Source organism: Perissodus microlepis, chromosome 18 (genome assembly GCF_051167445.1).
Source record: "Perissodus microlepis isolate ML-2025 ecotype Zambia chromosome 18, ASM5116744v1, whole genome shotgun sequence".
NCBI classification, from domain to species: domain Eukaryota; kingdom Metazoa; phylum Chordata; class Actinopteri; order Cichliformes; family Cichlidae; genus Perissodus; species Perissodus microlepis.
In genome coordinates this window covers 1,450,334-1,467,503 of record NC_140478.1, presented here as the reverse complement: position 1 = coordinate 1,467,503, position 17,170 = coordinate 1,450,334, and the positions used below count along the sequence as shown (strand labels likewise).

At 44.1% G+C, this 17,170-nt stretch overlaps 1 protein-coding gene across 2 annotated transcripts in view; it reads right to left on the bottom strand.

Moving 5' to 3' along the window:
* The window catches only part of LOC146366453 (junctophilin-1-like), a 45,358-nt gene extending 28,704 nt beyond the window's left edge, over positions 1 to 16,654 (bottom strand). For both annotated transcript variants that reach the window (XM_084912124.1, XM_084912125.1), the window contains exon 1: positions 16,000 to 16,654. In XM_084912124.1, coding sequence (XP_084768250.1) covers positions 16,000 to 16,378 — 379 coding nt within the window. In that variant the 5' untranslated portion in view covers positions 16,379 to 16,654. The remainder of the gene's footprint in view (positions 1 to 15,999) is intronic.
* Positions 16,655 to 17,170: the final 516 nt, after the last annotated feature.

The window sequence follows — 17,170 nt, the reverse complement described above, 5'->3', positions numbered from 1 at the left end:
CCGATCTGACCTCCTTAGACTTTTATCTTTGGGGTCATCTGAAGGCAATTGTCTATGGTGTGAAGATACGAGATGTGCAGCGCCTGCAACTACGGATACTGGATGCCTGTGCTGGCATTTCTCCTGCGGTGTTGCTATCAGTGTGTGGAGAGTGGGAGAAGAGGGTTGCACTGACAATCCAACACAACGGGCAGCACATTGAACACATTTTATAAGTGGTCAGAAACTTGTAAATAACTCATGAAAGAATAAAGTTACGTTGAAACCAAGCACACCATTGTCTTTCTTGTGACATTACCAATAAGTTTGATGTGTCACATGGCCCTCTTCCTAATGAAAAAACAAAAGTTGTATCCAAGATGGCCGACTTGTAAATGGCCACCATGGTCACCACCCATCTTGATGAGTTTGCCCCCTCACATATACTAATGTGCCACAAACAGGACTTTAATATCACCAACCATTCCCGTGTTATTACGCTGTATCCATATAAATGGCCCACCCTGTAGATTATTTAACAGTTTGCCTGGTAGAATCAAATGCCACCATAGATGATATAAAAGATGACGGTAGCTAGTGAGCTACTGTGAGGTCATGCATTGGCTTCTGAAGTCCATTTTGAAGCCTTCGTTTAAAAAAAAATATACACAATAAGACGTGATGAGGAGGGTCAAATATGACTGAAATGCACTCTCACTGGCTAACTACACGTGACTGACAGTTTCTCAGTGAATAGGCATCATACGGCTCTACTGTAACTTGGAAAGTAAACGAATATACAGGAAACAAAATAATTCAATTCAATTTTATTTATATAGCGCCAAATCACAACAAAAGTCGCCTCAAGGCGCTTCATAGATACAGAGAAAAACCCAACAATCATATGACCCCCTATGAGCAAGCACTTTGGCGACAGTGGGAAGGAAAAACTCCCTTTTAACAGGAAGAAACCTCCGGCAGAACCAGGCTCAGGGAGGGGCGGGGCCATCTGCTGTGATTGGTTGGGGTGAGAGAAGGAAGACAGGATAAAAGACATGCTGTGGAAGAGAGACAGAGGTTAATAACAGATATGATTCAATGCAGAGAGGTCTATTAATACATAGTGAGTGAGAAAGGTGACTGGAAAGGAAAAACTCAATGCATCATGGGAATACCCCGGCAGCCTACGTCTATTGCAGCATAACTAAGGGAGGATTCAGGGTCACCTGGTCCAGCCCTAACTATATGCTTTAGCAAATAGGAAAGTTTTAAGCCTAATCTTGAAAGTAGAGATAGTGTCTGTCTCCTGAATCCAAACTGGAAGCTGGTTCCACAGAAGAGGGGCCTGAAAACTGAAGGCTCTGCCTCCCATTCTACTTTTAAATACTCTAGGAACAACAAGTAGGCCTGCAGAGCGAGAGCGAAGTGCTCTAATAGGGTGATATGGTACTACAAGGTCATTAAGATAAGATGGGGCCTGATTATTTAAGACCTTGTATGTGAGGAGCAGGATTTTCAATTCAATTCTGGACTTAACAGGAAGCCAATGAAGGGAAGCCAAAACAGGAGAAATATGCTCTCTCTTTCTAGTCCCTGTCAGTACTCTTGCTGCAGCATTTTGGATTAGCTGAAGGCTTTTCAGTGAGTTTTTGGACTTCCTGATAATAATGAATTACAGTAGTCCAGCCTGGAAGTAATAAATGCATGAACTAGTTTTTCAGCGTCACTCTGAGACAGGATATTTCTAATTTTAGAGATGTTGCGCAAATGGAAGAAAGCAGTCTTACATATTTGTTTAATATGTGCGTTGAAGGACATGTCCTGGTCAAAAATGACTCCAAGGTTCCTCACAGCGTTACTGGAGGCCAAGGTAATGCCATCCAGAGTATGAATCTGCTTAGATACCATATTTCTAAGATTTTCAGGGCCGAGTACAATAACCTCAGTTTTATCTGAATTAAGAAGCAGAAAGTTAGCGGCCATCCAGGTCTTTATGTCTTTAAGACATTCCTGCAGTTTAACTAATTGGTGTGTGTTATCTGGCTTCATGGACAGATAGAGCTGGGTGCCATCGGCATAGCAGTGAAAATGTATGCTATGTCTTCTAATGATGCTGCCTAAGGGAAGCATGTATAATGTAAACAGAATTGGTCCTAGCACTGAACCCTGTGGAACTCCATAATTAACCTCAGTGTGTGAAGAGGACTCTCCATTTACATGCACAAATTGGAGTCTATTAGATAGATATGATACAAACCACTGCAGCGCAGTACCTGTAATACCTACAGCATGTTCTAATCGCTCTAATAGGATATTATGGTCGACAGTATCGAACGCTGCACTGAGGTCTAGCAGGACAAGCACAGAGATGAGTCCACTGTCAGAGGCCATAAGAAGATCATTTGTAACCTTCACTAAAGCTGTTTCTGTGCTGTGATGAGCTCTGAAACCTGACTGAAACTCTTCAAATAAACCATTCCTCTGCAGATGATCTGTTAGCTGTTTGACAACTACTCTTTCAAGGATTTTTGATATGAAAGGAAGGTTGGAGATTGGCCTATAATTAGCTAAGACTGCTGGGTCTAGAGATGCTTTTTGAGTAAAGGTTTAACTACAGCCAGCTTGAAGGCCTGTGGTACATAGCCGATTATTAGAGATAGGTTGATCATATTTAAGATCGAAGAATTAATTAATGGCAGGAAACACACTGACTAGACAGTTAATGAAGTTAAGCTAGCTGATGGACTGTAATGATGGTGGCTGGTGGCTAGCTACAGAGCAGTGGTTTTGCTAATATAATCACAGTAGCACAGGGAAGATGTAAGAAGAGGGTTGGTTTGATCTCAATAAAAGGTCACGGCCTGGGGGATCAGCAGGGCGCTGATCAACTGTTTCTCTCTCTCTCTCTCTCTCCGGGGTGGAACTCATTGCGGGTTCTTGCCCTCGGCCCACGCCCCTCAGAGGAGGAAGCACCTGAGGTTCATTAACGCAACCAGTATTTAAGCCAGGCGATGACTGCTGTTCTTCGCTGGATCGTTGTGTTTGACTCGCGTTAGTGTCGACAAGTTGCCAGCTAAGTTTCCCCTTTTTGTTTCTGAGCATTGAACTAACAAACATTTCCCTGTGTACAGACTCCCTTGACCTTTTCCCTGTTTCCCGTGTGGTGATAGTTGGAGAAAGAGAGCCTGATCATGTGTGTGGATTAATGGAAGAGGAGCGAGAGTCTGTTTCCCTGGATTTCCCTGGAGCCCCGTCCCCCCACTTTTGTACATAGCACTATTTCTGCACATTTGTATATACATTCAGTGAACTGTGTAAATAAATTGCTTGTGAAGCTTCCTATCTCTGAGTCTTGCGTGTGAGTCCTCACGACAAACCGTAACAGTAACGATTCAGCCAACCATGGACTCAGCAGACTCAACCCCCACCCTGCAGCCTGTCCTCACCCCGGAAGCAATTCTGGAACGCCACAAACAAATGCTACAGCACACTAACCAGCAACTGGCCACGCTCACCCAAGCCCTCGCTCAACGCCCATCCACACCTCCTCTGCATGTCTCTCCACAGTTACCGGCTTCCGAAACTCTGGCGCCCGTACCATCTACCTCTTCCGCACCGGCTCCCCCAGAACCCCCGGAGCAATCTTTACCCGCTATGGAGTCTTACTCGGGTGAGTTTCATAAGTGTGCAGGATTTTTGACCCAGATCACATTACAATTCAGACAGTTACAGAAGACATATGAGACTGATGGGGCCAGAATTGCCTATATTGTTCAGCTGTTACAGGCAGGTATTGAACTGGGCACAAGCCATGCTAAGAACTGACCCCGAGATCACTTACCAGGACTTTCTCGTTAAATTTAAAAGTAGTTTTGAAAGAGGCACCGGGGCTGAGGCGGCTGCTCTTTGATTGTTGAACTTAAAGCAGGGGAGACGGAGTATAGCGGAGTACTCAGTCGAGTTTTGGACTTTGGCTGAAGAGACCGGGTGGGGGCAGTCGACATTGATAAGTACCCCATTGAATAATGTTTGTGATGAACTGAAAAATGAACTGGTAATGAGGGATTTACCTTTGACTCTCTCTGATGTGATTACACTGTGTGTGAAGGTAGACAAGCATTTAAGAGCGCGCCGGGGAACCGGAAACTACATTACCCAGAGGCATCTGGGACACACGGAAATGGCGCTGGGCGGAGGCGTGACCAGTGGCGGAGGCAATCAGGTGTCAGACAGTATGGAAGAGGGTGAACAACCCATGCAATTGGGGCGCTCCAGACTAATGCCTGAGGAGCGACATTGACGGTGGAGGGCCGGTGAGTGTTTTTACTGCGGTTGCAAAGGCCATATCACCAACGCTTGTCCGGCTCGGCCAAAAGACCGCCCGCCAGTAGAGAGGAGAGAACGGGTGGATGAGGTCTCCTGTTCACGGTCTCCTCCACGTCTCATGATTGCAGCAAAATTAACTGTGCAACTCAAGACTCATTCTCTAAGGGCTCTGATTGACTCTGGGGCAAACAGAACTTTATTGACGCTTCGCTGGCGCATAAGCTAAAACTAAGCACTGAAACACTACCACACTCTCTTCAAGTTACAGCCCTTAGTGGTCAGCGTCTCCCAGACATCACCCACATTACAGAGCCCGTTTCTTTAACCCTTTCTGGAAATCATTCTGAAACCTTGCAGTTTTCAAAGCCCCCCTCACACCGCTAGTCTTAGGCTACCCCTGGCTGCGTCAACATAACCGAGTCCTTGATTGGAGAAAGGACAGTAACCTGGGGTGGGGGGAGGAGTGACCTCAAACTGGGTTTTTTTGCAAAGATAGAGCGCGCTCGCTGCCTCCTTACCAGCCGTACGATTGCGGGATTGACCTTCTCCCGGGCGCACCGCTCCCTACCAGCCGTTTATACAGCCTTTCACAGCCTGAACGTGAAAGCATGGAAAAGTACATTAACGAGTCACTTGCTGCAGGTTTAATTCGCCCCTCATCTTCCCCAGTAGCCACTGGCTTCTTTTTTGTGACCAAGAAAGACAAGAGTCTATGGCCCTGCATTGATTATCGAGGCCTCAACAACATTACGGTTAAAAACAAATATCCTCTCCCGCTGTTGAATTCCGCTTTTGAGCGTCTCCAGGGGGCCACAATCTTCACTAAGTTAGACCTGCGAAATGTGAATATCCTGTTCAGGAAAAGGGAGGGGGATGAGTGGAAAACGGCCTTTAACACCCATCTTGGCCATTTTAATATCTTGTAATGCCGTTTGGTCTCACCAATGCTCCAGCTGTTTTTCAGGCTCTGGTAAACGACGTGCTCCGGGACTTCATCAACCACTTTGTGTCACGGGTTGCTCTGAGGATCCACTCGCAGGACTCCGGAGTGTGTTTTAACAGAGACGGTTTATTTACAAGATCTTCACCAAGTGTATTTACAGACAGTGCGAGGACAGTGCTATATACAAGATGTGAGAGGCAGGGTTCCAGGGCTCCAGGGAAAACAAGGGAATCACACACGCGCTCACGCCAACCTCTCTCCGCTAGTGACCAGTCACTCCTTACACACTCCACACGGGGAAACACGGGGACGGGTCCGGGGAATCTAGAACAGAGAGACACACGTTAACTTTCTGAGACGGAAGCGTGGGAAACTTGGGCTCGACGTGTACTGACTAGAGTCTTCACAACAATCCAGCGTTGAACAGCTGATCTCCTCCTTCTAATATACCAGCTGGTCTGATGAGGCCCAGGTGTGCACGATCCGGGAAGGCGTGGACCGAGGGCGTGAACCCGCCATGAGTTCCGCCCCGGCAAAACAGGGGAGAGGGAGAGAGAGAGGAAAAAGAGAAGAGAAGGGGGGCTAGGAGTGGAGAGATGCTGATCAGCGCCTTGCCGATCCCGCAGGTCGTGACACTTTGTCTTTTTTACCTGGATGATATCCTCATCTTCTCACGCTCCGTCACCGAACACGAACGCCATGTCAGACAGGTCTTACAACATCTCCTTGTGAACCATCTCTTTGTTAAGGAAGAGAAGTGTGAGTTCCACGTAACTACAGTTTCCTTTCTGGGCTACATCATTGAGCAAGGTAACCTCAGAGCCGACCCAGCTAAGGTTAAAGCCGTCATTAACTGGCCAACCCCTTCTAACCGCAAGCAGCTCCAAAGTTTTCTGGGTTTTGCTAACTTTTACCTTCGTTTCATTCGTGACTACAGTAAGCTTGCTTTGCCACTAACTCGTCTCAACTCACCCAAGGTTCCTGTCTGCTGGGATGAGCCTTCTCTCATCTGAAGCAACGTTTCGCCTCGGCGCACATCCTTTTCCAACCAGATCTCAGTCTACAGTTTGTCGTGGAGGTGGACGCTTCGGACGCCGGAGTGGGGGCCGTGCTCTCCCAGCAACAAAGTGGTAAGCTTCACCCTTGTGCTTACTTCTCTCGCCGTCTCTCCCCCGCAGAAGGAAATTATGACGTGGGAGACCAAGAACTGCTAGCCATCAAGCTCGCCCTGGAGGAGTGGCGTCACTGGCTGGAGAACGCTGCCCAGCCATTCGTGGTGTGGACGGACCACAAGAATTTGGAGTATATTCGGTCAGCTAAACGGCCAAATGCCAGGCAAGCCAGGTGGGCCCTGTTTTTCACCAGATTCCAGTTCACGATCACCTACAGACCTGGCTCTCATAACGTCAAACCCGGCGCTCTCTCACACCAATTCACTGCCTCGGAAGATACAGCTCAGGACTCCCCCATTCTCCCTCTCACGTGTGTTATTGGGACCCTGACCTGGGAGATCAAATCTGCCATTAGGAAGGGTCGTTGAACAGAACTGGGCCCCGGAATGGGCCCTCCAGGTTTACTCTTTGTAGAACTCGTGACCTCTGTTAGGTCACGAGTGCTACACTGGGCTCACCTGTCACCCTGGGGTTCACCGCACCATTACCTTCCTTCAGCGCTTCGCCTGGTGGCCCTCTCTTGCCAAAGATGTCTGTGAATGCATTGCCACTTGTCCAATTTGTGCCCAAAACAACAACGTCCATCAGCCATCTTCTGGCCTACTCCAACCACTGCCTACGCCAAGCCGCCCCTGGTCGCACATTGCTATCCACTTCATCACCGTTCAGCCACCTTCATCAGGTAACTCAGTCATTCTCACAATCATCGATCGCTTTTCTAAAGCTGCTCATTTTGTCGCCCTCTCCAAGCTCCCCTCTGCTCTAGAGACCACCCAGCTCCTGACTGACCACGTTTTACACCTCCATGGAATCCCCACGGACATCGTTTCAGACAGGGGCCCACAGTTTACGTTGCGCGTCTGGAAGGAATTCTGTAACGTCGTCAGAGCTCAGGTCAGTCTCTCTTCCAGTTTCCATCCGCAGACAAATGGCCAAACGGAGTGGGCCAATCAGGAGCTCGAAGCGGCGCTCCAATGCTTGACATCCACCAACCAGACGAACAACTCCCATGGATCGAGTACGCTCACAACAGCCTCACCTCCCCTGCCACCGGAGTGTCTCCCTTCGAGGCGTCCCTAGGCTACCAACCACCTCTGTTTCCTGCCGTTGAAGGTGAGCACTTTGTGCCCTCTTTCCAGCAGCATCTCCAGAGGTGTCGGCGCGCCAGGAGAGCCACCCAAGCCGCCCTTCTCTGCACGGCCGAGCGCTTGGCGGACTGTCACTGGACCCCGGCACCACCTTACGCGCCCGCACAGAAGGTTTGGCTGTCTGCCAGGTTCATCCTACTCAGGTCTGAATCAAAAAACTATCTCCCACCTTCATCTGCCCGTTTGAAATTGACACCCTGATTAACCCTGTTTCTGTCCATCTAAGACTGCCCCGGAATACGCGGATTCACAATGTCTTCCATGTGTCACAAGTGTAACCTGGTCTCTCTAACCTGATTGTGTTTGTGGATTATTGAAAGAGGAGCGAGAGTCTGTTTCCCTGGAGCCCTGTCCCCCCACTTTTATACATAGCAATATTTCTGCACATTTGTATATACATTCGGTGAACTGTGTAAATAAATTGCTTGTGAAGCTTCCTATCTCGGAGTCCTGCGTGTGATTCCTCATGACAAACCATAACAAAAAGTTAATCACAATGCCTCAGTTAGCACAGCAGAGGCTTGGACCTGAAAATTCAGATTCAGATTCAGATTCAGAAGACTTTATTTATTCCCAAGGGGCAATTACGAGACTGACCTTGCCGACCGTACATACAATACACAAACATCACATTGGAGAGACCGGTCAGGCTAGGTAGCTGGCCGGTCAGCCGCACGAGCAGCGACCTGGAACCGAAAAACAATGGAAAATGCACAACATGGGGAAAGACGAGGAGAAAAAAAGAACTCACCCCAGACTGAGCTCAGACTTATCTGAGTTGATAAGTCATCACTTAACAACAAGACTGCCTATTTATAACCACAAATATTGTCATCTTTAGTAATCAAGTAATCTATCGATTATTCCATGACTTAATCAAGTAAAATACCACGGATAATAAATACTTTTGTCTTATTAATGAATAGTAATGAATATTCAAAAGAGAAAAAACACGCGTTTTTCAAAATGAACTGCTCACTAGTTTCCATTTTAGAAATTACAACATTTTAAAGTTTAACTGCAAAAAACATCTACTAACAAAACAAAACCCCTGTGATTGTATTTATGTGCCGTGCTAAAATGTCATGTTTTCTTAAATGCAAAAAATATATAAATAATCTTAGTCAAAGTGAAATAACTAAGGCATGAAAAAAAAATGTACCTTTACTCTTTTTCTTGGAAGATTTTTCGCTGTGTAAAACAAACGGTGGTGGATTGAGCAGCTACAAAGTCTTCATGTCCGAGTTTGTTGATGGTTGCTATGATGAAAGACGGCCAACAGCTTTTTCACAGTAAAGGTTTTAATGGTGATTACAGAAACAGTGCTGCTGTCTTGGACGCTAGAAACATGTTGTGTTTTTTTACTGAACTTGAGCTCGCCGTGTCACTAATGGCTCCACATTAAACTGTGCCAGCGTCATCATCAGTACAGCTGTTGTGTTAGCGATGTTTAAAACTGGGTGCTGGGCTTAATGTTGTTGAGTTTTTATTCAAACACATGGTTGTATTGTAGGTCTCTTTTTACTCCGAAATGAAAATATTTTTTCACCCACAAGACAATAAAAATATCCAAATTTTTGGGAAATAACAAAAATATTTGAAATGGATGGTTTTATTAATGCAACAGTCAATTAGAAATTTGTGTATCTCTATGTTAAGCTTTATTTTAAGTTCAGAATCACTGGGGCAAATGGTGATAGAGATTTCTGGGGTGTGGGTGTGAGTATTAACAGTATATAAACTGGGGATGTTCCTGGAAACAAATTTCTTAGTTGACTGAATGAGGGGAAAAATGAGACTAGCTGAGTAGTCTAAAACTAAGAAACACTCAGACATCAAGTTAAATTTGACAACTGTTTAGTGGACAATGTCAAAGACTGTAAGGCATTTGAAACCATTAATCACATTTTTCCAGTCGCTTAACTGTGCAGCATCACGCATCATCAATATTACAGGTTATACTCCAGACAAAGAAGAAGAAAAACACTTAAACTGAATATGATGTGATAAACATGTAAATGAAAACATGTTGCTACAAAAGACGTTCACATATTACTAAAATATGACAAATCAACATCCAAAAAACTGAACAGCAAGTAAAAGGTGTAGCACATTGAGCCATGCTTTATGAATGATGTACGAAACTTCATTAAAACCACTTCAGTAAAAGTTAAAATCTGAAATAACAGATCAATAAATCATTCAGGGTTTTCTTCCACTTATCTGATGTCAGGCTGCTGGGAAGCAGCCGAAGGAGGAAAGTTCAGGCCTCCCTCTCACCCACCTCCTTCAGCTTATCCGAGGAAATCCTGAGCCTTTCCCAGGTCAGTTGATTGATGCAATCTCTTCAGTGTGTTCTGGGTCCAACTGGCATGCCCGGCTGAAACACCGTGGCCACGAGGCGACAGCCTTAGCTGGATCGTTTGGGTGTGGAGGAGTACGGGCTCCACTCTGAACCTCTCCCGAATGACTGAACTCCTCACTGTGTCGCTGAGGGACAGCCCATCCACCCTTCAGAGAAAGCTAAATTGCTCTTTCATTCTAATAGTGTTCATGTCTAAATTAGCAGATTTATGTTTTTAAACAACAGTGCTCCATCTGAAGGCAAATGGCCCCATAACATTTAGGATGCAACAATTTATCAGTATTGGACATCAATTTAAATTCCCTAATCTACACTATATTCTGCAGAAGAATTTCCTTGTTGGCCTTCACACACATATGAACCTGAGCGACAACCCATTCTTAATCCAGATGATTTAATAGGATGTCGGCCCACCCTCTGCAGGTAGAACAGCTTTCATGTGACCTAACACTTTATGGCTGAGTTGCTGTTGTTGCCAGTCGCTTCCACTTTGTTTGTTAACCTTTGCTTTGAATGATGGTGGCAAAACAGAAAAAAACTGAACCAAAAAAGAAAAAACACACACCAATCTGTATTCTTGAAAAAGTCTTCTCCAGAAAAAAACAAAGGTGAAGCACAAAGAAAATGTTCAAGTCAATTAAAAATCTAATAAAACAAAACTACACAGTTTGCAAACAATAACTAAACTGACTGTTTGTGTAGGTTCACAGTCACCCAGGTCGTGGTGGTCCGAGGAGTGAATGAAAGAAATATATTTATATTATAACATATTTTTATGTTCATTGTTAAGTGCAACCTAATTCCATTTTAGATTTCTTTACAATCATAATAAAGAAAAAAGTTAACCACTGTGCTGCCCTGCATTTACCGAGTATAGTGTGCTATTGTGCTGCATGTATTAACTGTCTATGAGTTCCAATACATGCTGATTTTCAATCCTCTGCTCAGTTTCCAAATCCTACACCCTGTGCACCTGTGCAATCTTTGGAGCTTGTCTTGAAGTCAAAAAATGAACAATAAGCGCAACTGGAGACAAATAACTGTATGTGTCTCTTAACATGTTTGAGTCTAAGAAAAGATTTTGACAGCTGGGAGTTTTTGCGATTCTACGACCAGTGTCTGACATTAAGTGAAAAAACTGTTAGCTTTGTAGCCTGATTAGGAGAGCTGTGGCACTGGTACTTTCAGCTGTAGAATGTCAGGATGTTCTATTTTAAAAGACTGAAGTAACTTGAGACACTGAGAAGTCTGTTGGATGGCCAAACATAACTCCAAGCAGCTACTTTGCAATGAGGCATAAGCCTCCAGAGTCCGACTGAAAACACCAGACTAGACTGGTTTCTGTAAGATCTATGAATAACTGTATACATAACTGTAAAACTGTTATGATTTCTGTCATTTAGCGCTATTCAGCCAGTCTTTCATTATATTCATAATACCACCTACATCCGCTTTACAGAAAAAAACTATCATAATCTAGAAGCAGAAGGCTTTCTGAAATATCAAAGTGCCATATAAGAATTACAAATTGAGCTGACAAATTATACTGATTTGATTTCAGTTGCATATGTAGGCGATTTATCACCAATGCCCATTCAAGCAATAAAATTAAGCAACAACATTAATGGATTTCCAACTCTCGTTTTGTGGCATGATGGTGTCAGAAGTGGACACAAAAATCAAGCTTTTTAATTTTATCAGGTTTAACACAGAGCATTAGCATTAAACAGCAACACCAAGATTGCAGCAAGCACTTAATCAATTTAATCTTTCTGTGCAGCTGTGATGATTACACACACATATACATTATATATGCACAATATATGTACATATGTACATATATACTAATTACATCAAATATATCAAGCAACATATATGGAATTATGTAGCAAAAAAAGAAAAGATAAATAACTCGAAATATGTTTTATAATTTCGATTCAAGAAAGAAGCCACCCTACTGCAAACCCTCGGCCTTCTCTCAGTGAGCTTCATGATGTCGTCACCTGAAATGGTTTCACCTCACAGGTGTGCCTGTCAGGGTTCATTGGTGGTGTTGGGACCATCATCTGTGTTGTGCAGAAGTCAAGTTGGTGCACAGCTGACAGCCCTATTTGACAGCTGTTAGAGTTCATATTATGGCAAGAACCAATCAGCTAAGTAAAGGCCATATCGCACCATTGGCCAGAGGGGCCGATGGCGCGATATGGCAGCCTCGCTTCTGTCAGTCTGCCCCAGGGCAGCTGTGGCTACAACTGTAGCTGCCTCCACCAGTGTGTGAATGTGAGAGTGAATGAATAATGGAATTGTAAAGCGCTTTGAGTGCCTTGAAAAGTGCTATATAAATCCAATCCATTATTATTATTATTAATAAAGAGAAATAACAGCCCATCATTACTTTAAGAACTGAAGGTCAGTCAGTCGGAAACTTTGAATGTGTCCCCAAGTGCAGTCAGAAAAACCATCAAGACTACGATGAAACTGTCTGACATGAGGACGCCCCAGGAAAGGAAGACCAGGAGTCCCTCTGCTGCTGAGGATACAATCATCCGAGTCACCAGCCTCAGAAATCACAAGTTAACAGCAGCTCAGATTAGAGCCCAGATAAATGTCACACAGAGCTCCAGTAGCAGACACATCTCTGCATGTTCAGAGCAGACTGTGGGAATCAGGCCTTTATGGTCAAATAGCTGCTAAGAAACCACGACTAAGGAAAAGCAACAAGAAGAGATTTGTTTGGGCCAAGAAACACAAGGAGTGGACATTAGACCATCTGTGCTTTGGTCTGATGAGTCCAAATCTGAGACCTTTGGTTCCACTTTGTGTGTGGATGGTCTCTACATGCATGGTTCCCACCGTGAAGCATGGAGTTGATGGTTTGCTGGTGTGGGGGTCTTTACTGGTGACACTGTTGGAGATTTATTTAAACTGAAGGCACACTGACCCAGCATGGCTACCACAGCATCCTGCAGCAACATCCCATCATGTATTGTTCAACAGGACAATGACCCCAAACACACCTGCAGGCTGTGTGAGGGCTGTTTGACCAAGAAGGAGAGTGATGGAGTGCTGCACCAGATGGTCTGGCCTCCACAGTCACCTGACATAAACCCAATGGAGATGGTTTGGGATGAGATGGAGCGCAGAGTGAAGGCAAAGGACCAACAAGTGCTCAGCATCTCTGAACTCCTTCAAGACTGTTGGAAACCATTTCAGGTGACGACCTCATGAAGCTCATGGAGAGAACGCCAAGAGTGAGCAAAGCAGGAATCAAAGAAAAGGGCGGCTGTTAGGAAGGATCTAAAATATAAAACGTGTTTTGAGTTGTTTCACACTTTTGTTTACTACATAATTTCAGTGAGAATCTACAATGTAAATAGTCATGAAACAGAAGCCAAGCCATGTATTTAGGCTGGTAGACTAAATAATGCAAGGGTGACTAGAAACTAGGGCTGGGTATCGTCACTGATTTCTTGAATCGATTCCGTTTCACAAGGTCCCGAATCGATTCGATCCACGATTCGATTCAATTTGGGGAAATTTTGCCTCAGACAGTCAGAAATAGTATAATTCAGATCATGCATCAGTACATTTCCATATTTTTATATCTATAAAAAGAAAACTGACACTTGCGAGACTTTACCAAAGGTGTGAGCATCACAGCAGATGCCTTTGTGTCAAAGTAACTGAGGATAAAACAGAAAAACATGAAGGTGATTTTCCTGGCCTGGGATTTTATAAAAATATTCAGCAGTAGATCAAAAACGAAAGAAAACCATTAATCAACATATGAACATTACCTGATGCTGCTGAAGTGAAGCAGAGCAAAGTTACAGAGGTTTTATTAGAGACACAGTTGAGAGTTTTTCCAATTTTAAAAAGTTTAAATTTGTTCAGTGTTGAGCAGCAGAAATGAGGCTTTCTTGTTGGAAGTAAGTAAAAGGAAAAAAAACAGCGGCCAACAGCGCTGTAAACAACTGTAGACTTGTGCGTAATAAGCAAGCGAATAATGCAGAAAACAGATTTTTAGACGGGAAACTGTTCTTGAAGTACAGAGAGAGAGAGAGAGAGAGAGAGCTGTGCATGAAGTGTGATTTTATTGTGGTGGAAGCAAAACAGGAAAAGTCAGAGGGAATTCATGACGATGTTTATCAAATGTGAAGCGTAGTTTGGATAAACTTCTTTTGCTGGTTCAGTCAATTTTGGCTGGAGAGAGATAAAGCCTGCAGCTCTAGAATCTAGCACGTGAACACAAAGCGCACCCACGAAACATCAGAATCAGCGAGCTGTCGGCTTCCAGCCCCGACCGTGTCATCTTAGTGCAGAATCCGTGTACCTGCTCTCATTAGCTGTTTGGTGGTTGTTGAAAATTTGTGAGGTTTAACCTGAGATTCTGGCATTTCGGGTAAAATAAATTTATATTAAAAAAATCGATTCAGGATTTTAATGAATCGATATCCAAGCTAGAAGTGATTTTAATCGATAAATCGATAATCAAAACCCACCCCTACTAGAAACCTAAATTGGGACTCAGCAGTAGAAACCTGGAACACTAGGAACCAGAAGACACAGGGGTAGGTGACAGGGTTTAAACATAAATAAAACCAGGAAGCATAGGGGCCAAAGAACAAATGACAGTCTTGGTAGTCCATCTGGCCACAGGGTGACGGTAGAGCAGTTCAGGAGGCCAGCTGTGGGGCCAGCACCGGAGACCCATGGGGGGGGGGGTTTGGCAGGTTTTTGTTTACTACATAAATCTATATGTGTTCATTCACAGTTTTGAAGCCTTCAGTGAGAATCTACAATGTAAATAGACATGAAAGTAAAAAAAAACCATTAAATGAGAAGGTGTGGTATAGGGATAATTTTCTTCAGATAAGCAGAAGAAAATGGCTGAATGATTTATTGCGTTGTTATTTTTGATTTTTAGCAAAACAGTTGTCATGGATTTTCAAACATCGTCCATCATTCATAATGCATGGCACACTTTTCCGTCACAATTCATGAGTTTTTCAGTGGTTAATTTGTCATATTTTAGTAATACGTGAGCATCTTTTGTAGTAACATGTTTTCATATTTAACATCTGTTTGTTTTAAGTGTTTTTCTTCTTCGTTGTCTGGAGTATAACATGTAACCTAAGGAGCTTGGAAAGAAAAGCATCTGGACTTCTTTAAGTTGCTTGAAGACATTTCACCTCTCATCCGAGAAGCTTCTTCAGATCTAGGGTCAAATGGTGGAGAGTCTCAGATATAAGCCCTGTGGGAGGGACAATGGACCCCCTAACGTCTTCAAGCAACTTAAAGAAGTCCAGATGCTTTTCTCTCCAAGCTCCTTAGACTACGATGACCTGGATGACTGAGAACCTTCACAGAAATATAACATGTAACGTTGATAAGGCACGGTGTAGGTGCCACATAGTTAACCGGCATGATTCATTATTGAAGAACGTGATCAATGATTTAAAACGGCTTTGTTATTAGTTTTTGACATATTCTATTAAACAGCTTTCACATTTAACTCACTGAGTGTTCCTTAGTTTTACACTGGTAGGTTAGTCAACGAAGAAATTAGTGGCTAGGAACATCACTAGTAAGCACAAGCATTTTAGTTGATGGTGACAAAAACATTATGTGTGACCTGATGTCCCCTTGCAATCCTTTAATCGCCCTTTGATTTGGGTGCCACCATTTAAAATCCCCATTTTCAGAGCAGTCACAAAACATCCATGATGGGCTCAGGGACACATGGGCCATTTCTGTTTTACATGCATCTGAGTAGTTCTATCACAGAGGACACATTATGGCCACATAAACAATTAAATATTAGCATTTTAGTTGTTTTTTTATGTTTAACGTGAGGGCTGGTTGGTGTATCTTTGATCAGGCCAGGTGGGGATTTCCAGAGTGTGCTGTCACATCACACACACACACACACACACACACACACACACACACTAATTCGTTATCATAGTGTGTAAGATAAACTACTGTACAGAAGAAAAGGGTGCTTTTGTTATTCTGGGAGTTTGGTTGAAGAACAGTCAACACCTGTGCACTGTTTTATCTTACCTCCATCACCATACGTCTCCACGCCATACCCGTCCTGCAGGCCGTTACTCCAGGTACCCTCGTACCTGGCCGGCGTGTTTACGCTTTGCCTGACTCCGTAACGGCCCTTTAACCCATGAGTCCACTCTCCTCGGTAAATCCACCTCCCTTTGGTTTCAATCCCGAGCCCGTGTCTCTTCCCCTGCGCCCAGTAACCCTGATACGTGTTCCCACTGGGCCAGGTGTAGACGCCAACTACCTCGAAACCGTTCGACCAGGAGCCAGAGTACTCGCCCTGGCCCTTGGGTCCGGTGCACACACCGTGGCCGTGGGCTTTGCCATCCTCCCACCCTCCGCAGTAGGTCCCCCCATCATCAAAGTCGAATCGACCGCCCGTCATTCAGAACTTGAGGGTAAGTGTTACTCTGTAGCTTGCAGTGACGTTCCGATTTTGCCAATTGCTGTTAAAAGTGATGTAAGACTGACAGTGTAGTCCAGGTCAGAATAGGAGTTCTAGGCGGAGATATGAAGGAGCAGCGTGTACCGGCAGCGGGACTCATTGGCAGCGGTGTGCCGGTATTTGAAAGAGGGACGTGGAAGGATGGGAAGCAATCGCCACTGCTGCCACAGCCGCTTCCATACCGCGTACTGGAAACTCCCCCACTCGTCTCTCACAAGTCATTCAGTTCTAAGCTGTCAGTGATCAAATAGTACTTTGCTTCCTGTTTGACTTTTCAAAATAATACCACAACCTGTTGCGTGGGTCGAATCTGATTACATGAGGTAAAATTAATTGGGACGCTTCAATATTCATAAACATTCAGGAATGCCTTCATAGTTTTCAAGTTGTACATCGTTACATTATTAAAGTCTAGTTACATATAATTTTAGTAACATAACTTAAGCTATAAACAATGTGAAACAAAAGGCAGCATATTCCCTAAATATCGTATTTTGTTTCTTCCCAAGTCAAAAACAGTATTCGTTTTCATTCCTCAGTTTTATTTTTGTGCCACATGGTTCAGATAGTTTGTGATCTAGTAAAGGGCTAACACGAAAGCATGAAATCCTGGTAAGTAACAAAGGCTGCAGTAAAATTACAAATGAACACTGATCATACAGAACCTTAAGCATACAGTTAATATAGATGATAATCTTGAGCTGATGTAGTGCTCTGCATTCTTCTGCTCAG